Below are 23,141 nucleotides of genomic sequence, written 5' to 3'. Positions count from 1 at the left end.
TCCCCATCTATTTGCCATGAAGTGATGGGATCAGATGCCATGATCTTAGTTTTTTGAATGTTGAGTTTTAAGCCAGTTTTTTCACTCTCCTCTTTCACCTTCATCAAGAAGCTCTTTAGTTCCTCTTTGCTTTCTGCCATAAGGGTGGTGTCATCTGCGTATCTGAGGTTATTGATATTTCTTCCAATAACCTTGTTTCCAGCTTGTTCTTCATCCAGCCCAGCATTTCACATAATGTACTCTACATACAAGTTAAATAAGCAGAGAATTTTACTTAAGGATAAAAGATTCCCAATCCTTTGTGTTCAGAGCATTCAGTCTTTTGAGTTGGTGCCGCTGGTAAAGAACCAAACTGCCAGTGCAGAAAACTTAAGAGATGCGGGTTTGATCCCTGGGTTGGGAAGATTCCCTGGAGGAGGGCATGGCAACCCACTCCAATAATCTTGCCTGGAGAATCCCGTGAACAGAGGAGCCTGGCAGGCTGTACTCCATGGAGTCGCACAGAGTCAGAAACAACTGAAGCCACTTAGCACAGCACACAAATGAGTCCCAATTGTTTGTGTTCACAGCATCCATTCTTTTTCTCAGGGTGACAGTTTTTATTTTTTAGAGTTTGTATGATTCTTTCAGATGGTTTTTAAACTTTTTTTAGCAAGTGGAAAAATCCTTTTTTACAAAATAGAATTTTATGTTGTTGACCAGTTGCTCAGTCGTGTCCGCTTCCCTGTCCTTCATTATCTCCCAGAGTTTTCTCAAACTCAAGTCCATTGAGTCAGTGATGCCATCCAACCACCTCATCCTCTGTCCCCTCTTTATCCTCCTGCCCTCAGTCTTTCCCAGCATCAGGCTCTTTTCCAGTGAGTTGGCTTTTCACATCAGGTGTCCAGAGTATCAGAACTTAACTTTAATCTTGTATTCTTTTTTCCTTCAGAGGGCTTGATGTCTTAGGCAAAAGCTGAACTACTGCAGTAGAGAGGATCTTACTGTTGGTCTTTGTCTCAGAATTTGCATATTGCCCAGTTCCATAGTAGGCCCTTGTTAAGTGATTATTCATTGAATGTTTTGGACTGATACACAGGGGGATTAAAGGGCTGAATTTTGGAGACAGAGGGGTCAAGCATTGTTGAGGGGTAAAAGGAGAAAGGAGGCTACATACTGTAAACATATATTACATTTTCTAACCCCTTCCCTCTCTGAAACTTTTTTCCCCTCCTTGCTGCTTTACCCATTACCCTGAGGTCTGTTCTGTAGTTTATCTCAGTCAAATAGGATAAAGTTTCAGTTCAGCTCAGTCAGTCAATCGTGTCCAACTCTTTGCGACCCTATGGACCTCAGCATGCCAGGCCTCCCTATCCATCACCAACTCCCAGAGTCCACCCAAACCCATGTCCATCAAGTCGGTGATGCCATCCAACCATCTCATCATCTGTCATCCCCTTCTCCTCCTGCACTCAATCTTTCCCAGCATCAGAGTCTTTTCATATGAGTCAGCTCTTTACATCAGGTGGCCAAAGTATTGTCAGCTTCAACACTCAGGACTGATTTCCCTTAGGATGGACTGGTTGGACCTCCTTGCTGTCCAAGAGACTCTCAAGAATCCAACACCGCAGTTCAAAAACATCAATTCTTCAGCCCTCAGCTTTCTTTATAGTCCAACTCTCACATCCATACATGACCACTGGAAAAACCATAGCCTTGACTAGATGGACCTTTGTTGGCAAAGTAATATCTCTGCTTTTTAATATGCTGTCTAGGTTGGTTATAACTTTCCTTCCAAGGAGTATGTGTCTTTTAATTTCATGGCTGCAGTCACCATCTGCAGTGATTTTGGAGCCCAGAAAAATAGTCAGCCGCTGTTTCCATTGTTTCCCCATCTATTTGCCATGAAGCGATGGAAGTGGATGCCATGATCTTAGTTTTCTGAATGTTGAGCTTTAAGCCAAGTATCTACATTTCTGGGAGATTTTATTGTAAAATCTCTATGAGATGTTTACCTGATCAAGTTTATTTTGTTTGCCACTAGAGTTTCAGCTTATTAAGGACAGAGAGACTCATTTACAATCATTTTCTCCATTGTGCCGTGTTCTCAATGTTTAGTGTTTGATAGATAAATTGATGTGTTAAATAAGATTCTTGGAGCACATCAAAACTGTTCAATTTATCCATAATTGTTTCCATTTTCTAATCCAATCCATGTTTTCAGTAAAACTCTTATGTCTACTCCCTTAGCTACTGACTCCCCAAATCTGTGGTCATGTCATTTAAAAAAAAAATAATAGCAGCCAGCCATCTGGAGCTATTTCAGAGATATTTAAAAATTAAAATAGATTATACTCTCTCTGATCCACAAGATTTCGCATTTTAGAAGCCTAATAAGTTAGCTGTGTTTATGTGGAAGCCATGTTGTCCTTGCCCTGTCTCCACAGCCAGTAAGTTGTTTATTTTATTCATTTTGTCTTTTCATTGAATCCAGGATAGAGAGCTGTTGTTTCTGTGGCTTCTTGAAATCTTTATTGGGATGGGAGTCGAAATGATGATTTGACAGTGTTCCAAGGTGTTTTTCCTGTTTCCTATGGAATAGTAATTGGAAGTACAGATTGGCATTAGACAAGACTTGTTATTCTAGTTGACTATATTTTTGTCTGACTGAGGACTATTTTAGTCTTTTTTCAAAGCTATGGTTTTTCCAGTAGTCATGTATGGATGTGAGAGTTGGACTATAAAGAAAGCTGAGCGCCAAAGATTTGGTGCTTTTGAACTGTGGTGTTAGAGAAGAATCTTGAGAGTCCCTTGGACTGCAAGGAAATCAAACCAGTCCATCCTAAAGGAAATCAGTCCTGAATATTCATGGGAAGGACTGATGCTGAAGCTGAAACTCCAGTACTTTGGCCACCTTAAACTGACTCATCTGAAAAGACCCTGATGCTGGGAAAGATTGAAGGCAGAAGGAGAAAGGAACAACAGAGGATGAGATGGTTGGATGGCATCACCGATTTGATGGACATGAGTTTGAGCAAACTCCGGGAGTTGGTGATGGACAGAGAAGCCTGTTGTGCTGCAGTCCATGGGGTCACAAAGAGTTGGATGCGACTGAGCTGAACAAGGTTGATGACTGTTTGTAATATCACATTACACATTTTAGCAGAGAGATAGATCGATAATAATCTTCGCTATCCTAAATTGCTCTACCCCACAATAAAACATTCAGTAGGACTGCTTCCTCTTTCTACTTGTGACTGGATTTCCTCTTTATAACCAGTGTTAATTAGTAGTAAGGCTTGTAGTCTCCATTTCCCCATGACTTACTTCTTAGTTTGTGTTCATATGGATTCTTTGCTGTGATCATTCGACTCTCTTGAGTCACCAGTGTTGTTTCTTTAAGCATATGTACCTGTTTATTGTTTTTGACTGTTGCCATTTGCAGCTTTTATTCCCTGCCCACCATCCGCACCTCTGATTTGGTTTCTGAAATTCTTTTGCTGTTTTCCTATTTTTCCCTATTTCCTATGGAACAGTAGTCAGAAGTACACATTGGCATTGGACGGACTTGTTATTCTAGTTGACTGTATTTTTGTCTGACTGAGGACTATTTTAGTCTGTTGTTGAAACTTGCAGTATGTGAACATAACATATATGTACATACAAATGCACGCACAAACAGTTTGTAGTTGCAGAGAGCCTCAGAGTCGTTAATTTGAATTTCAGTACTATGATGTGAAAGTTAGTTTGGGCTAAATCTGAACTGACAAAAGATTGTTTCATGAGTGATTTTGTTTTAACGGTTACCTGTTAGGAGCTCACCTGTTCTTTGTTATTTGCTTATTTCCTTTTAAAATTGAAGATAGAAAGCAATTCACATTTACTTACAGTTCCAAATTGAGTTTCTGACTTTAGACGTCCACTGTATTTAGCTTTCCCTGGTATAATCTCCATATAGGTAGAGTATAGAGAGATGGATGAAAGTTTGGCCAACCTCTCAGAAGACGAGTATTATTCAGAAGAAGAGAGAAATGCTAAAGCGGAGAAGGAAAAGAAGCTTCCTCCACCACCCCCTCAAGCCCCACCTGAGGAAGAAAATGAAAGTGAGCCCGAGGAACCATCTGGTGAGTTGTAGTAACTAACCACAGTTTTGTTTTATCTTAGAAATAAGAATAAATGAATTTACTCTTATTCTGCAATGTTATTGATGTCTTTGGTTTATACTCTGATATTGGCCGTGTGTATTTTAGTATGTGTATATGTGCATATACATGTTTACACACATACATATACATACGTAATGGTACTGACATTCTTTTTGTGTGCATTTGTACATATAGGAGGAAAGTAAAGAAGGAGGGTAAAAGGATAATGGCTATGTAAGGCAGTTGGAAAGTTGGAGAAAATGAACAATTGGAGAAAACATACAAAAGTCAAACCCAAAGAACCAAACCTCTCACTGGTAACTCTGATTCAGAATTTAGAGGTAGAATGGTTCAGAAATTATTCTAGCTAAATTGTGCCACTTACTTTATGGTTAGATACTTTCTGATAAAACTGTCATGGTGTGTATCAGTTTTGAAGAGGGTCTTTCTGGTGAACGAATGTAAAATGTAGTCTAAAGTCAAAAAGAAAAGGCCTGAATGCCTGTCGTTTAGTTATTGAGCCCTGTACTCAAAAGAATGTGGTGAGAAAAGGCTATGAAGAGATTCTAAGGTCACAGTCTTCCTGTGACCTGGAAAGATTGCTGGAGTCTATGGTACTGTTTTCAGAGCTATAAACATCTTTAAAAATTCTCACTAACATCCCTTCATGAGTCCTGCTGAAGATACCCAGACCAATCAGGAATGCCCTTTTGTTTTGCAAGACCAGCCAAAGTAGAATCTTAGTTAATATTTCATATCTTCTGCCTTTAAAGGCATTTCATTAACTCCTCTTGACTTTGGATTTTTACTAGTTCTTCTCTTTAAAATATTTTCTGTATTTCCAGTATCAGCTCCAGGCCCATTCACCTCACCAATTCTTTTAGTTCTGCACCTTTTAAAAATAAAGTACTTGTTTCAGATCCCATCTGTTGTATGTTGCATCACTTTCATAGGTACCCTGATTAAGACATACTATCTTTAAGAAATTTTATCATTTTTTTTAGTTTTTTTGTGTTTGTTTTTGTTTTTCTCCTTTATTATGTTATATAAATACCCAGAAGTTACTGTATTTTTTTTAAAGGGATTAATACTGATGTATCACTTGAGAGTGTAACAAATCAGATATTAATTTAAACTTAGAACTTATCAAACAGGTTCTGAGGTTAAAATTCAAAAATAAAAATTTATAATTTATAATAATTGTAAGTAAGTGTAATGAAAGTATACAATTTGAGTGCATTTAGAAAAAGATTCTGGGTTTAATTCTTCTTAAGAATCAAATTTTCTAAGAATGGTTTTCCTAAAACTTTCTTAAAATGACTTATCAATTACTTCCTAGGAGTGGCATATGGGAGTAATGTCCCTGTGGCAAATGTACCTCAGCAACACTGCCTCTCTTTTTGTTGATTTATTTTTCCTCTTCTTTCTAGTCTTTTACATTTAGCTCTCTCCCCTTCTTTCTGTCCTTACTCCCAACTCTCCCCTTGACTCTGCCCCTTTCTTCTATAACTTTCTTTGATTCTTGCCTTTCTTTTCTTCTGCCTTTGCTGTAGATTTGCTTATGCAACACGTGGTAATAATCAGATAATCTGATATCTCTGATACTGCCTCCCTCTCTTTTTCGTGTGGTTGTCGTGTCTCCAGGAAGAAGCTGATTTACTGGTTAAGTTGATACACACTTAATCCTCTGAAAATTTTAAACCAAGTCTTAGGGTTTTCTTTCTTGTAAAAGAGGTTTTTTATTTTGCTTTCTTTTCCCATAAATGTCAGGTACTGTTTCTACAAAAAGTAAATATCTTAGCAAAGGGATTTAGGATCTGTGGAACTGTTGTTATGCCTTTATGTTCTAGTTCGTTTTAATCCAGTGGTTTAGTTTAAACAAGTTTTAAACTGTTTAATAATTTGGAGAAAGTTAAAGTTTATTTTCTCAAGTTTAGGGTATCTTCAGTGCTCAGAAGTTTGTTGATTACAGCCAAAACTTCTAACCATTTGTGCTTATGAAAGTAGTTATCTTTCCTCTAAAACAACTTAAATTTTTTAAAACATTGTAGGGTGAATTAGCAAAGTACTTTCCCTGGGAAAGTAGTGGTAACTTACTGGCCTGCAGAATTTAGAAATAGTTTGGGTCCTCATGGTGAATAATTAAATATTATCAGGGGAGTTCAAATACGTAGAAACTGTCCAGGTTTTCCAAATCTCGTGTCCTATCTGAACTAGTTCTGTCACTTAAGTTTTCATTCAGGAATGAGTGGTGGCTTTGTCCTATGGGTATCTTAAAATCTTGAGAGACAATGTGGGTTTGATTCTTTATATGTGTATGTATATATATATATCTATATATGAAGATTTGTTTACTTACCTTTAGCTGTGCTGGGTCTCTGTTGCTGAGTGCCATCTTTTCTAGTTGTGGTAAGCGGGACTGCCCTTCACTGTGATGCGTGGGCTTGTCATTGAGGTGGCTTCTCTGTTGCGGAGCACAGGCTTAGGGCATACTTCGGTAGTTGCGGCCCATGGGCTCTGTAGTTGTGGCTCCTGGGCTCTGGAGCGCTGGCTGAGTAGTTGTGGTGTGCCTGCTTAGTTGCCATGCAGCATGTGGGATCTTCCCAGAGCAGGGACCAAACTTGTGTCTCCTGCATTAGCAGGTGGATTCTTAACCACTGTGCCACCCAGAGAAGCCCTAGGTCTGGTTCTGTGCCAAATCTTTTCAGTCATTTTAGGTGATAACTAGATATTAACTTGGAGGAGGAAATGGCAGCCCACTCCAGTATTCTTGCCTGGGAAATCCCATGGACAGAAGAGCCCGGTGAGCTACAGTCCATGGGGTCTCAAGTGTCGGACACAGCTTAGCTACTGCACAACAACAACAAGACGTTAACTTAGTCTCTTAAAATATAGCAGGTTTGAATACATTTCATTCTTACCAATTTTTAAACATGTTTAGAAAATTTGCTTTGCTTTCCATAGTGTTAATCTTTAGAATAAGCTATTTTGTTAATTATGAAATCACAATGTGATATTCTGAAGTCAGTGGGTCAAATGATTTGATTGGAGAAGATTCCTCTAGGAGAGTTCTAAGAGGAGGCTAGAAAGGGAGGTTGGAGCCTTGGGTACCAGGCTAAGGAATTTGAACTTAATGTCCTTTGAACTCTGGGAGGATGTGGTCAGAGGTAGTAGCACTGGTCTTTTGAGTAAAGGATGTTTACCAAAATACATGTTTTGGAAAAATCAACCTATCTGCTATTTAAAGGGGAAGTAAAGGAGTAAAGAGACTGGGATTGGAGAGATGATTTTTAGACTTTTTAGTAATTTAATTTACTGGATCTTGATCAGAAGAAAAATGCTGTCAATATCAAAGTTGAATTTCTGTAGAAATAAGAGGTTTGGGTTTTGGGAATTTCCTGGCAATCCAGTGGTTAGGACCCCACACTTTCACTGCCAGGGCCTGTGTTCGATCCCTGGCCAGGGAACTAAGATTCCGCAAGCATGTGCCATGTGCCCCTTCCCCCCAACCAAAAAAATAAAAGTTTGGGTTTTTTTCTCTTTGAACTTACTTGGGAAAAAAGCTTTCTGTTCTGGGTTAAACATTGTTTGTAGATTTGTCAGTTTTTAATTATAACTTAATGTGGCATGTAGTTCCGTGTAGTTACTTGGGTAAATGTATTTTTTGTACTAAATATTGCTGCTTATATTTAAAATTCACCTAATTTATTTTCTTAAAAATTTCCCATCTATTTTTACATTTGCTGTACACTTCTGAATATATTTTAACAAATGATGGTTTTATTTGGTTTTCTAGAACCTTTTCTATCAAGATAAAAGTGGTTTGTGTTTTGGGGAGTCATGGCAACTCAGCCTGAACAGGTTGTCTTTGGCATTGCATGTTTGGTTATTAGTGGTGTCACATAATAGTAGAGCTTTGATAAAATAGAATGAAATCTCAGTTGGAGTTTACATACTGATTTAAAATAATTGCCCCTCTGTTAAAGTAGCTTTCTGTTGGAGAAAAGATTTCTTCCCCTTTTGAATCAATTGTTACCCTCTGTACCTTAGATTATTCCTCAGTGAGGTTTTACTATGTTAACTAATTTGCTAGCACTTTGTTTTTTATTTTCATACAAAAACATAATTTTTTTCCCCTTCACTGCTTTTCAGCAATTGAAATTTTCCAGGAAAATCTCACTAGTAGTTCCTGGATTTAAATTTTGTATTGGATTACTATTTAGGGACTCTGGTTTGAGATTACTGTTTAGGAACTCTGAACTCTTGAGGTTAGAGGTAGCTTAGTTGTATATAGCTTAAGACTTTTATTCCCCAAACCCAAACCCTTTTATGGAAACGTATTCTAAAATAAAATGAAATTTAAAATATGTTATTAAGTTGCCTGTCTTAAGATTTCTTCACAGTAATGAATTTCTCAATAGAAACATCAGAAGTATGTTTAAAATATATGTATGTGTGTGCATGTGTCTTTTGGGTACCATTTTTCCAGACTCAGTGCTACGCTAATACTCTATAATGAAACTCGAAGGCTTCCTTCCATTAACCATTGTTTAACTCTTTAAATCAATTTTGTTAGATATTGTTTGCTGGTCAGTGACTACTCTAAATGACTGGGAAGAATCACTTTACCTCCTTGTTTAAGGATTCTGGTAAGAACAGGAAGGAAAGTATTTCTCTTTATTGTACCTGGTAATTTTGGAAGTGTGTGGTGTGTGTGTTTGAAAGAGATGTAAGCTATTAAGCAAATTATAAAACATTGAGACACGAGAGACTGGTATGACAATTTTGTGTAGTTTTAATAATTTGAGGACCTTGATCTTGTAATAATCATGCTGTAGATTGAAAGTATATTTTAAAAATCACACAAAAGGAGATGTAACCTTAAGTAGTAAAAATACCCAAAAAAACCCACTAAATTTATAGAAAATATACCAAATGTATCTTTATGGGTTGACGAATTTAGCTTAAAACTGAGTGAAATTTGATCACAAGTAATAATATAATGAAAATATCCATATGACAAAAGATTGATGACCAAATATTTGGTGAATTGCTTTATTTGGTTCAGCAAAAATCCAAAAGACAGAATCTTTTGGATCATGCTTTAGACCTTGATACAATTAAATTTGACCAGAGAAGAGCTGAAGATGGACCTTCCTTCAAAAGGAAAAATCAGTGGTCAGTCCCAATGTTTGTAAATGGTCCTTAGGTTTTTGTTCTTCTTTGTTTACAACATGCCCTGGCATCTTCTCTGTGAGGCAGTCACACTGATTGCAATCAGTAAAAGTGCTGGATTCAGCAGCATGGATAGTTACGGTCAGAGTTCAGGTGAATATTTTTGTTTTTTGTGCTATAAGTGCTCTCTACTGGCTTATCCCAGGCTTCTCTCTGTCCATGCCTACAAGTGCACAGCCCCCATACCCAGCAACAGACCCTCTTTTATAGATTTAATAGAAGTTGCTAGGAAATTCATTCCTGAAGAGTTGTATATGTTGCCATTTTGGCCTGTAGTGTCAACTAAGTGCCTGAAATCATTTGATTTTTCTTATCATATGACGTGTGATGCATACATTTAGAAAATAGACCTAGGATTAATTTTCTTGCCTTTTTTTTTTTTTGTATAGCATCATTTCAGTGTTCTGATTTGGAACTATGCTCCAGAATAACTTACTAGAGATCTGGGGGAAAATGTCACAGCCTGAAAAGGTAATCTAGATCAATTCAACGAAATTTTTATATTTTGAGAGATGACTAAAAATGGACCAACGTGTATATTACTATCCAATACATGGTCCCCACTCTTAGATAATTTGTAGCTTGATATGAGATACAGCTGTATTATTGTCAATGGCAAAATACCCTTAAGTGTTACATTATAGAATAAGAATTTGGAGAGAGAGGCAGAAAGGGTGGAAAGGAAGGAAGTCTTCAGATTCTTCTTTACTTACTGGAAGAATTAAAAAACAAACAAACCCAACAAGGAAGGGGATTGGTAGTATAAAGGAGAAAAATGTATTACAGAGACATTTTCTACACAAAATAAGATTCCCTCAAATGTGCAACTGCTCATTCTCTGTATTTTACATACATTAATTGTAAAACTATAATGTTTTATTCCAGGCATGGTGCTAGATTCTGAGGGTTCAAGGCTGAAGACTAAGTCCTACAAAAAATTCACAGTCCAGTTTAGGTTTATAGATATATTAATCGACAGTAATGAAGAAACAATACAGTAAAAGTGTATTCAAAGTTTGATGAGATCTCAGAAGTTGTTTTCAGATGTTTTTCCCAAAATTGGATTTTGGAAGTTGTACTTTAAACATAAAAGAATGAAATTAGGCTTTTATGAAGCAGTTTGAGAGCCTTGATTTTTAACTGTTTACTGCTTTTGGCTGATAAGAACCTTTGAATGAGATGCTACCAAGTTACATTTGGTCTTTTAGAGATTGTGCTGCTTTTCTTAATGACTGATTTTATTTTATTATTTTGCTTTATTTTCTATTAATGCAAAACAGTAATTTGTTTAGTTGAACAACTTTATTTTTATAATCTCCTTGTATTCTTTTTGCTGCCATGGTTTATTTGGTATGATCATGGATAATAGAAGAGCAGGATAGTTTGTGAGGATTTTGTCATCTGCAAAATGGGTCTTGATATGAGGATCAGATGAGAACATATGCACTCCACTTTTGTGTACAAACATCTTGAATTTATTAAACACAGAGTTGAACCAGGAATAAAGTGGATTGGTGGAGGTATTTTTATTGAAGTATAGGTGATTTACAATGTATTAATTACTGCTGCGCAGCAAAGTGATTGAGTTATACGTACAAATATATATATGTTTAGTTATATGTATATTCTTTATTTAGTATTCTTTTCCATTATGGTTTATCACAGGATATTGAATATAGTTCTCTATGCTATACGGTAGGACCTTATTGTTTATCCATTCTGTATATAACAGCTTACATCTGCTAACCCCAAGCTCTGAGTCCATCCCGCCTTGAAACCCCATTCCCTTGGCAACCACTAAGGCTGCCACAAAAACCACACTGTTCTCAGTGTCTGCGATTCTGTTCCATAGGTAGGTTCATTTGTGTTATAGTTTAGATTACACATATAAGTGATGTCATATGGTATTTGTCTTTCTGACTTGCTTCACTTAGTATGATAATCTCTAGTTGCATTGGATTGGCATTTTAATCAGGAAAAAATCAGGTGAGGTTATGGATTAGGTTGACATATATATTCTGTCACTTTTGGAAACTGGAAAGTGTTTAAGCCCATTTTCAGTAATGTGAATAGATCTTTCTTTGCAAGATAGATCATTCTTTAAGCTTTCATATGTTAAATCATCAGAAGAATGGCAAATCTTGACAATGTAAACCTATGTATCAACTATTGAGATATAACATGTTAAATTTTGCCATATTTGCTGATCACAGAGGTTTTAAACATTTGAAAGTAGGATTGTTTTTACTTTTGCTATTTTTTTAGCATTTTCTGATATTTGAAGATAGACGAGTACATATGATTAATTTATTTCTAAGAAGTTGTATGTTTTTCATAGTATCGTAGACTCAAATTATACTTCAGATGGAAGTATAATTTAATCTAATCATAACCCAGGAAGGTGCAGATAGCCAGAATTCTGAAAAACCTACCTGAGCAGGAAAAGGGAATTCTCCTATTGGGAAATACATTCATGGTTATCAGTTGTGTAAAGGTATAATGGTTCTTTTAATGGCCGGTCCAGAATAAAGTTCCATATTGGCCTTTATAAAAGCAGGTAAATAACTATAAAAATAAGCTTTGTTTTTAACTACTCGGACATAGATTAAGCTTGGTAGTTGAGGAACATAGCATCCAAATTGTAGATTTTCCTTGCAACATTTTGAAAAGTAAACTACAAACCAAGATTTTGCAACAAAATAAGGAAAATCTGCTGTATGCAATGTGGAGGGAAATAACATGTGAAGAACTCAGTTCTTGCAATTGGTTTCTAAAAGCTTTGCTTTCATCCCTAGCTTGTAGGGCTTTTACTTTCTTCTATGTAGGATCCCTGCTGCTGAGCTTCTCAGTTGATCCCACGTTTAAGTTCTGGAGCAAATCTGTGCTACACCTTTCCCAGTAGTACAGTGAAAAAATCCCAGGCAGGCTCCTACCTCAGGCAGCAGTTTTCTTGCTTTTCAGACTTTAAGGTTATCTATTCTTAGTTCATTAATTTAAATAACAGTGTAACCCTAGAATTGCTGCTCTAATTGGAGATTTCGTTTTGGTTAATTTTGTTGGAGAGTATTGATCAGTGTTTTGTGTGTGTGTTAGTCGCTCAGTCATGTCCAACCCCACGGACTGTAGCCTACCAGGCTTCTCTGTCCATGGAATTCTCCAGGCAGGAATACTGGAGTGGATTGCCATTCCTTTCTCCATCGGTCATTGTTCAGTTCAGTTCAGTTCAGTCGTTCAGTCGTGTCCAGCTCTTAGTGACCCCATGAATTGCAGCACGGCAGGCCTCCCTGTCCATCACCAACTCCCGGAGTTCACTTAAACTCATGTCCATCGAGTCAGTGATGCCATCCAGCCATCTCATCCTCTGTTGTCCCCTTTTCCTACTGCCCCCAATCCCTCCCAGCATCAGAGTCTTTTTCCAATGAGTCAACTCTTCGCAGGAGGTAGACCCCAAAGTATTAGTTTCAGCTTCAGCATCAGTCCTTCCAAGAACACCCAGGACTGATCTCCTTTAGGATGGACTGGTTGGATCTCCTTGCAGTCCAAGGGACTCTCAAGAGTCTTCTCCAACACCACAGTTCAAAAGCATCAGTTCTTCGGCGCTCAGCTTTCTTCACAGTCCAACTCTCACATCCATACATGACCCCTGGAAAAAGGTGTTTTTAAATACCTTTGATGTACTTCAAAGGAACCCCTGAGGCTCCTTTAGGCTAATTTAGATCTACCTTTCTGAGCCCTTACATTTCTTTCAGCTGCTATAGATCATTTATTCTTCTGCTGAAAATCATAGTAGAAAAGTTAGCAGAAAATAGTATATACCATTTTTTTTTTTTTTTTTTTTTAGTATATACCATTTTTAAGCCACCTCTCACTAAAGCAAGGACAGAAAGGCAGCATGAAGTGGTTGGTGCTGGTCACCAATAACTCAATTTTTCTCAATTTTTTTTTTTGTCATTTACATGGACCAGTTCCTCTTTGTGTCTTTCCTTATGAGATTAACATATAGCTGCTTCAGACTCTTTTACCTCCATGCTAATTTAAAATTTCTTAGTCCCATTCTCACTTGTGAGCTCCAGTCTTTAATTTCCCACCATCTTTAGAGTGAAGCGAAGTCGTTCAGTCGTATCCGACTCTTTGCGACCCCATGGACTGTAGGCTACCAGGCTCCTCCATCCATGGGATTTTCCAGGCAAGAGTACTGGAGTGGGTTGCCATTTCCTTCTCCAGAAGATCTTCCCCACCCAGAGATTGAGCCTGGGTCTTCTGCATTGTAGACAGACGCTTTACTGTCTGAGCCCATTTAATTTTACTAAGCTGTCTCCCAGATTTACTGTTTATACATTTTATTATTACTGAAGTCCATTCTCCTGAACTTTGGAAGCTTGCAGTCATCTTGAAATTCCCTTATCTCTTTCATCAAATCTCTTGAAAAGTCGTGTCTTCCTGTGCACAGTTTCTTCAACTTGTTATATGCCTCATCCATTTTTACTGTCTCCCTTTTAATTTTAGTGGATTTTGCTTCATATCCAAATTATTTCAGTAGTCTTTCTATTGAATCTCCTTCATCTAGATCACCTTTACCCTCTGATCTATCTGGTACAAAGTGACCAGATTAGTTTAATTAAAATGTCACTGTTTTATTGCTTTCTTGGTAAAAATCATACTGTTCTCCTGCATTACTAATAAGACCAAGTTTAAGTTTTGGCCCTGAAGTGGGTACATTTTTGCCTATCCTGTGTGTTTCCCACTGCTCTTTGAGATCATCTCCTTCATTAAGCAGCATGCTGTGTGCAGTTCTTTGCACATACCATGTCTCTGCTTTTCTCCTTGCTTTTGTAAATGTTTCGGCCCATGCCAGTGGTTTCACTGCTCCCCCCACCCCCAGTCTCTCCAAATCTCTCTGGGTTTGTTCAGAAAAGCTTCAATGATTCCCCCAAGTCTGTACTTGTTTCCTCTTAAAAAATAAAAGTTTCTGGGTATTTTTTCATCTTTCCCCAAGTAGATCGTAAACCGTTTGAAAGTAGGCACTCAGGTCTTCCCGGGTAGTGTAGTTGTAAAGGATTTGCCTGCCTATGCAGGAGGCAGGAGAGACTCAGGTTAGATCCCTGGGTCAAGGATATCCCCTGGAGTAGGCTGGGAGGCTACAGTTCATGGGGTCACAAAGAGTTGGATACAACTGAGTGTGCCTGTGCCCGCGCGGGTGCACGCACGCGCGCGCACACACACACACACACACACACACACTATTCTACCTTTGATTTTGTGCATGGCAGTTTTTGTTTGGGTTTTCAGTAAACATTAAATTTGTGAGGTTATTAAGAAATTCAACTTGAGTGTTAATATAGTAGACACTTGTGTATTCAAAGATGGTTTATTGAAAATTTTTTTTTTCCTTTGCTAGTTTGATTGAAGTCAATCCTTGGCAGTCATTTTTATTCTGTAAATTTTGTAAAATTTTGATTAATTGATTTTCTGTTTAAAAACGATTGCTTCCTCTAAGATTTAGAAGTTTGTCAAAATGTTTATAAAAATTATCAATGTGTTTCCAAGAAACTAGTCAAAATATGATGAATATGTTGTTTAGTATGTTAATGGGAACAATAATCCAGTAATTCTCACTTCCATGCCTGGCTAAATGAAAATATTTGGAAGCAACAGACTTCCTCTGAAGATGTAAGAGTATGAATTTTAAATTAACAGTTTTGAATTAAGATGAGAGCTTGAATTAAGATGAAAAAATACTCAGTAGTGTGACTATAACTAAAATACTTCACTGTTTTTCAAGAATAACTTAACATATTTGCAGATTTACTAGAGGATGACTGAAAGACTGCTATGTAAAATAAACCGAAAAGATTTTCAACTTGGAGAAAATATGCACAAATAAACTGTGTTAAGAGTCTGTGCTTCAGACTTGAGAATTGTGTGTGTGTGTGGTGGAGGGAAGTGAGGTAAAAACAACAGGAAGTATTCTCATGCAGGAATGCCAAATTAAGTTAATATTAAAAAGTTGCTTTGTGTAATTTTGTCTTCTGTTTTGGATTTGAGCTCATGGAAAACAAAAACCATATTTGCCTGATGTTCCATGTCTTTGTACCACTGTAAGAAGAAAAGTTCTAGGCCCGAAAGACCCAAAGAACAAATGAATACAGCATTTTACGTGTTCTAGTCAGAGACGCTACTTGGATGGAAAGTTAGCTGCAAACATTTTTCTGTGTGAAAGTGAAAGTGTTAGTCACTTAGTCATGTCCAACTCTTTGAGACCCCCTGGATTATAGACCACCAGGCTTCTCTGTCCATGGAATTCTCCAGGCAAGAATACTGGAGTGGGTTGCCATTTTCTTCTCTAGGGGAGCTTCCTGACCCAGGGATTGAACCTGGGTCCTCCTACTTTGCAGGCAGATTTTTTTTTTTTTTTTTTACCATCTGAGCCACCAGGGAAGCCCCATTTTTGTGTGTATTTTCTTAATGAAATGATTAATACTCTGTTAAAAAATAAAGGAAATTAATATGTAATTATAAAACTGTTTCTTATGCCAATTGTATTGCATGATTCTGTGCTTTAAATATTATATAGCATTCTGGCAAAATGAATCTGAGAGCTAGTAAAGTGCAAAAAAAAAAAAAAAAGATGAAGAATTGGCCTAGAATACCACTAATAAAGATGATGCTGTTTTCCACTGTCTTGGAGAAGTATTCACCATCACAATACTCATGAGTATATTGTGATTAGAGAGAAAACAGCAACCTTATCTTTACTTTCAAACAGGTTATCAGTGTTTGTCAAGAGATGTATTGTTCATTTACCTAATTTAAAGCACTTTTTGTTTTTCATCATTTCTTACATGTTTATATCACCTTCTGCTTGGTTTTCTCCTGTTTTTCTGCTTAAGTAATACCCCAGAGTTTCACTTCTTTTTTTTTTTTTTTTGACTGCTGCTATAAGAGATACCTTTTAAAAATCTTTCTAGGATATTGAATATTTTCCTTGTTTCTCCTACAATTTTTTTTTTAATCAAAGAACAGTCTCAAAAAAAGAAAACAGTGTCTATAAGAATTTTGTTAGTTACTCTTCAAAACCAGAAGACCAAAAAGATTGCCTTACCTTGTTGACCTTCTGAGTACATAAGTCAGGGGTAAGAACTCCATATTTCTATGAAGTACCATTGATAGAAAAAATTGGTCAATAAAGTACATAGCATGTTGTATGACATGTAGTGGGAGAAGAAGGAAAATCATAGAAATAGGAAGGATTAAAATAATTAATACTTAATGGCAGGCTTGAAGGTGTTTTTTGTTTTTACTTATTAAGAAGTGATCAGATGCCATCATGACAAGAGATGGTTATTTTCATTCTTTGTTAATCCAGGAACATAATTTGCGAAAGAGCTATATTATTACTTCTAATACCTAAATGTTCTTCTTGGAAATGATTTCATTGTTTTGAGCCCCTTTCCTCTCTTTTCTAAAATATAGTTTAATTTTCTGATCTAGTTTGGTTCTATTTTGGAACCAAACAAAATTATGACAATAATTTTTACTCAGAAACTTTTCAACTCTGAAAGTTTTTTAAATTAATTAATCTGTGTTTATTAAGAATGAGCATTTTTTTACTTAAACTTTAAAATATTAAATGTAGAGCTTGCATTTTCAAGATAGGTTTACAGATTGGATTTCATAATTGGAGTTATCTCTTCATACGTATAAGCCCTTTTTCAAAGGCTGTAAACAATAGATCACACACCTTGTAACTTGTCTGAGAAGCATAATCCTCTGGAACCTAAAGGACACTCTTCATGCAAGAGCAATGTGAAATAATTTTAGAATGAGATTCTATTCTCCTTTGAAAGCAGATCATCTAGCAGCATATTATAACATTGTAAAAAATCATTTATGTCTGAATACCTTCATACACTTAAGATGAAAGTGTTACCACAGTCATAGGATCGTTCTTACAGTAAGGGGGTAATGTTAGTTGTATTTTCCTGCTCTCTCAACTCAAATGATGGAATACTCAGTCTGCTTTCTAGTTGAGATTCTTTTTAAACTGTTGAATGAAGCTTGTCAAGTTTTAGATTTTTGGGGGATGGTGTCTCATATCTTCAAAGATCACACTGGTTTTCCCATAGTGTATCAGGTGGCTGGAAGCTTAAGATGACCATTACATCTGTCTTGGTGATTGACTTTGGAAGAGTCTTGAAGATGATCTAACTTTCTCAGATTGAACTTTCAAGCTGTGATACTTTTCTTGAAGCTATTTGTACATTAATTAATACAGAAAATTTCTTAGCAGGCTTATTGTGTAGCTTGAGGTAGATGCTCCCCCACAATCTTCCCTGCTTCAGCCTTTCCCCTTGTGTCTCTCTCCAGTACTTGGCATATAACTACAAGCTGTCTTATGTTGTGTTTTAAAGTTTTCTAAGGAAGCTCTGGCATGTTCCCATCTGGCACTGTGTAGTATGTATAGCGAATGAAACTTCTTGTGGAACTGAATCTTGTAGTTAATATCCTTTCTTTGAAGTCAAGGGGAGAATTTCTCATTAAAATTACATCTTTTGCTTATTTTCTTATATATATATGTGTGTGTATATATATATACTTTTTAGGTAGAAAGGTAAAGTTTAAGAGACATTGAGCGAATGCTGAATTGTTGCAACTCCAGATCCTAGAGCCCATACCACACCCACTCTCAGTCTAGCAATAAGTAGTAAGACATTTGGAAGCCCTTTTTCCCCATCCAGTCTTAACTGTTAAGACTGACATCAAGGATTTAGCAATGAGAAATACTATGTACTTTGTTCTGCTACCTTTCAACAAGAATCAGTATGCAAAGTTGACATTTCCTGACCAGAATTTGGAAGACTATAATGTGATTCCCTGGGCCTTGATTCCAGAAGAAAGAGCTCTCTGAATATGGGTTTACTAGTTGGTGGTGAAGTCATGAGTCACCAACTGTTAGGCCAGATATTATCCCAACTATATGTCCAGATATTATCTCAATTTATGGAGTAAGGTCCCTGAGTTCTCCTCTTTCCTTCCACAGGGCAAGCAGGAGGACTTCAAGACGACAGTTCTGGAGGGTATGGAGACGGCCAAGCATCAGGTGAGGGTGGCATTAGATGCTTGCCACTTAGCAAGAGCCGCCAAGTCAGGGATTGATGCTTGCTAGTGTCTTTGGCTGTGGTACCCACATTTTAGCCAGAAGCGCAAGGGAAGAACTATAAGCCACAGGATAGAGTAGTATAATAGAAAGTGTAGCCAGAACAAAGGCAAGCAAAATCTTTTGAAGTCCTCAGGCCGATCTCAGCCCTCCACTCTTCTTCATGTTTTTGAGGAGATGGCGGGTACTTTTCTCCCCAGCAGACTTTATAGTAACAGCAAACATGATATAAAACACAGCTTAGGAATCATGGGACCTTTACACAGAACTATAACTTAATAATACACAGAGAGGGGAAGCCATAGACTGAAAAATAAGATGGAAAGGCATTCTAAGATTAGTCAAAGGAATTATGTGGGCAAGTGACTCTTTAGAAATGATTGTTAAGTGGTATTGGATACAGTTTTTTCAACTAACATTATTACATAGTTAATTTTTCAGTTTTAAACATTTTGTTTCTCACATGAAAATTAATTTTTTAAAAAAAGTCTGCTCAAAGTGCTCTTTATTTTCAGACCAAACTATGAGATTTTTAACTTCTAGGAAAAAGTAAAGGGTTAAATGATTTATAGGGGCCCATTTGGAACAGTTAAAGTTTGTTCCAGGAATCCAAAGTAGAGTTGTCTGGATTTCATCCTTTACCTCTTAAAGGATGTTATTGTATATGCCAGTGCTCAAAACTATTTTGCATGTACATTTTAATAGACTTGGAATAGGTATCATTTTTGGAGTTTGTCACTTTTCAACTCTTAAATCTACTTCAAAAGTATTACAATTTGTGTACAGCAGGTCCAGGGAATATTTGTATTTTACTCTCTTGGATCAAAGATACTTCAGTGGTAGTATCTAGGGGATCCAGAATGTTAGAAGTAGACTTCTTTAAATGCTGTCCAAAGAATTGAAGTTTGATAATCAGTACATGGTTGTCTTAGAGGAGTTAAAATTCTCATTTATCTGGCAGATGAATCTTCAACAATGCTTTTCATCAAATGATGCATGATTGGATCTTCCATGGAACTGCCGAGGAGCAGGGATAGCTTTTAGAACTTTTAATCTTGAAGAAATAGAGTTTTCTTGTTGCTTTTTGTTTTTACGTGAATAATTAATAAATTTACTCTTTCGCTTAAGAAAACAGTGTGTTGTATTGCTGAAAGTAAAAGCAGACTTCCATACAAAACTGGTGCTACTAATTTAATACTAGTAGAACATGAGCTTTAGGTGTTTCCAGGAATGGTGGTGACTATTCGGAACCCGTCAAGGTCTCTTTAGATCTTTATCTTGTACAGCTTGTTCAGAAGCATGCATTTGTGATATGATCAGTCTGAGTTAGAAAAGTATGCTTATAAGTAATCAGTGTTCTTCTCTTAACAAAACCATGTGACCTTCATGAGTATCTTGGGACCAATATCATATCTTGACCTTAAAAAATCACATCAAGTTGGTATTTACATCCTAAACCTTAAAAGTTAGTGGGGAACTTGAGGTCATCTTACCTAGTTTTCTGCCTTCAAACATATGGTATTTGTATCACCCCTGTTTTATCATTTAGGTCCTGAAACACAAAGTTAAATGACTCGGCCGGGAATATACCAGCAGTGGAGGAGTGAGAACCCAGGGGTCTTGTTTCTTATGCATATACTGTTCCTTACACTCTGCCTCATAGAATCATTTAAAGTGTGCATTTACCCTAAAAATTAAAAATCTAAAGCGTAAGAAATGCTCTCCTTTTTCTTCCTTTTTCTGTCTTTTTATTCTTTTATTTTTAAGCTATTAGTAGACTGGATATAGTGCATCAGGGCTTCCCTGATGGCTCAGACAGTAAAGAATATGCCTGCAGTGCAGGAGACCCAGGTTTGATCCCTGGGTCGGGAAAATCCCCTGGAGAAGGCATGGCTACCCACTCCAGTATTCTTGCCTGGAAAATCCCATGGTCACAGGAGCCTGGCGGGCTACGGTCCATGGGGTTGAAGAGTCAGACCTGACTGACTAACACTAACATGTGGTGCCTCTGTAGTTACTAATTTTAGGAAGTTCATATGTACTTCTTAGCAGGCTCTTGTTTCCATCCTTTAGCTAGAAATCTAGTTATAGGTAAATTTTATCTACTTTAATGAAGGTGGGAAAGCCAAGAAACTCTCATGGAGTTCTTCTTTTCTTTTCTGTTGTCATATCTCTGTTACTTTATTCAAGATGCTGCCTGTGTTCTAACAGAATTGGGGGGAAATGGTTTCATGGAATGGAGGTCCTAGAGCCTCACTTTCCCCCTCCCTTTTTCTGTCTAATTAATAGATCCAGAAAGGTCTAAGTCATTCCCTTAAATATGTAACTACTTTTACTTTGTTTTCAGAGAAAGTATGAGCCAGTCAGACCCTTAGACAGGGCAGTTAAGCTTTAGCATGACTGCATTTTGAAAGGTGATGCTGGAAATATCCTGTGTTGAAGTGGTAAGACAAACAGAGGGCAAGACTGGTATGTAGGCAACCTTGGGGCTTTTAAAAATGTCTTTGAAACATTCTGAATTTCCAGAATACCAGGCTCTGTTAAGTACACACAGACACCAAAGTATAAAACTATTCCAGAGCCAAGTGTAAATTACTTGTGAATTGTGTGTACTACTGATACTTTTAATAGTGATATTGTTAAAGACAATTGTATTCTGTAAGATTCTCCCCATTAAAGGAGATAGCATTCTGTTCATTTTGCAATATTTGTAAAAGAAAGAATGTTTTGATTTAGCTTCTGAGCAGTTTAATTTCCAAATTTTTTGTTTCTTTGGGGAAAAGTTAGATTTTTAAATCTTGTACTTTTCATCTTGATTTTGATAATGGTTTCCTTCTCTGAAATACTAGTCTCATCCTTAAAAGCTAGAAGGAAGGCAGTAATTACTGAGATTTTTAGTAATTTAGTAATTACTAAAGTAATTTTTAGTAATTTAGTCCGTTTTTCATGTTTTAAAACTTTAACTTTAAGAATAATTGGGTTTTTTTTTTTAGGTATTATGCAGAAGTTAGGGATGGAGAATATTGTTATTCCACATGTACATTAATGTTACAACTTTGGGCTTCTTTAATTCCTTTTGTTAAACTTTTGATGTTTGATCAAAAGATAATTTAAAACTCATGACTGATAAAAAATTTCTTGTTACATTTTCTCCAGATTTCTCAAATTAGACAACTATATTAAAGTGATTTCTGTTGATAACACTTGGAATGAGAAACCATATATAATGTAAAATTTAGTGGGTCTCCCCCCGCCCATCCCCCCCCCCACACACACACACATGGTTTTTCTGGCTGTCATGACAGTAGTATTTTGCAATGGCATTGATAGTCAGGGACCACTTATTAAACATATGTATAGAAGATATATAACTAAGAAAGAAAACTAACCTGTTTTGGGGAAGGAAAAGTAAAGTTTATAGAGTTCATTGGTTTTCTTGTTAATAGTATACACTCGTGAAATATACCAAGATATAACCTATATTTGGTTCAAATACTCAGGGTAATTGAGTAGATAATATTTCTTATAAATGTAACATGTTTTTAGACTTGGCTTTATTTTTCGTTTAGTTTATTTATTATGATTTCGGAATACAGGACTGGGGACTTGGAAGCTGTAAAGTATTGGAAACTTTCAGTTTACAGAAACTGTCAGTTTACTTCTGATAGTCAGCATTTCTTCTTTTCATGCCTTGATTTCCTGCTCTACCCTCCACAGTATGGCCGTTATTCTTTGTTTTTTTCTTAGAGAATAATTTCCCTGAGAGTCTTTAATTTTAGGTTGTGATTCATTGACTATGAGGATTGTTAATTTGATCTAGTGTTGTGAATACATTATTTGTGCCCTCATTACTTACTGTGGATGAATGGGTTTTAATGTTTGTCTCCAAGAACAGCATTCCCTAATGTACAGTAGCATTGGGCATTTTTGCTTATCCTCTTGTTAATCATTGTTTTTTCTAAATCATGTTTAGATGTCTTTACGGAAACAGTGCCTCAGTAGCTTAACTGTGGTTCTCTGAGCCCCACCTTGCCTGCTTTCTTCTCTTTGTTCTCCTGATCTCACCAATGCCTTTTCTTTAGTGTTGCTTCCATCATCAGTGCTTTCAACTTCTTGTTTTTTTTGTGCTTTTAAATGATTAAATATGGATATCTGGTACCTATTTTATTACTTACATAATTACTTCAATGGTACTGAATTTTTAAACTCTTTAAATTGTGTCTTGATATGTGCAGAAGCTGATGGTTAAGTGTATATTTATAAGATCACCCTAGATAGAGAGCACCAAATCCTAACCCCTGGACTAGCAGGGGAAGATCATCTTAGAAATAAAAGTAAAATATATGAAATGTATTTCTTAGGACATCTTATAAAGATGTACTTAACCCCCAGCTTATAAAAATTTCAATTTAATACCCAATTTAAGACTTGTTAAATAAATTATATATATGTATATGTAGTACTATCACTGACTTAGAGCCAGACATCCTGGAATGTGAAGTCAAGTGGGCCTTAGAAAGCATCACTATAAACAAAGCTAGTGGAGGTGATGGAATTCCAGTTGAGCTATTCCAAATCCTGAAAGGTGATGCAGTGAAAGTGCTGCGCTCAATATGCCAGCAAAT

At 36.6% G+C, this 23,141-nt stretch overlaps 1 protein-coding gene across 2 annotated transcripts in view; it reads left to right on the top strand.

Moving 5' to 3' along the window:
• KDM1A (lysine demethylase 1A) overlaps nucleotides 1-23,141 on the top strand; it is a 66,063-nt gene that overhangs the window by 7,020 nt on the left and 35,902 nt on the right. The window contains exons 2-3 of one of the 2 annotated variants that reach the window (XM_061393719.1): nucleotides 3,938-4,103; nucleotides 18,400-18,459. In XM_061393719.1, the coding sequence (XP_061249703.1) occupies nucleotides 3,938-4,103; nucleotides 18,400-18,459 (226 nt within the window). The remainder of the gene's footprint in view (nucleotides 1-3,937; nucleotides 4,104-18,399; nucleotides 18,460-23,141) is intronic. The other variant, XM_061393729.1, reaches the window with a different exon arrangement.

The sequence above is a fragment of the Bos javanicus genome, chromosome 2, assembly GCF_032452875.1.
Source record: "Bos javanicus breed banteng chromosome 2, ARS-OSU_banteng_1.0, whole genome shotgun sequence".
In the NCBI taxonomy this organism is placed as follows: domain Eukaryota; kingdom Metazoa; phylum Chordata; class Mammalia; order Artiodactyla; family Bovidae; genus Bos; species Bos javanicus.
This window is presented reverse-complemented; position numbering and strand designations above follow the sequence as displayed.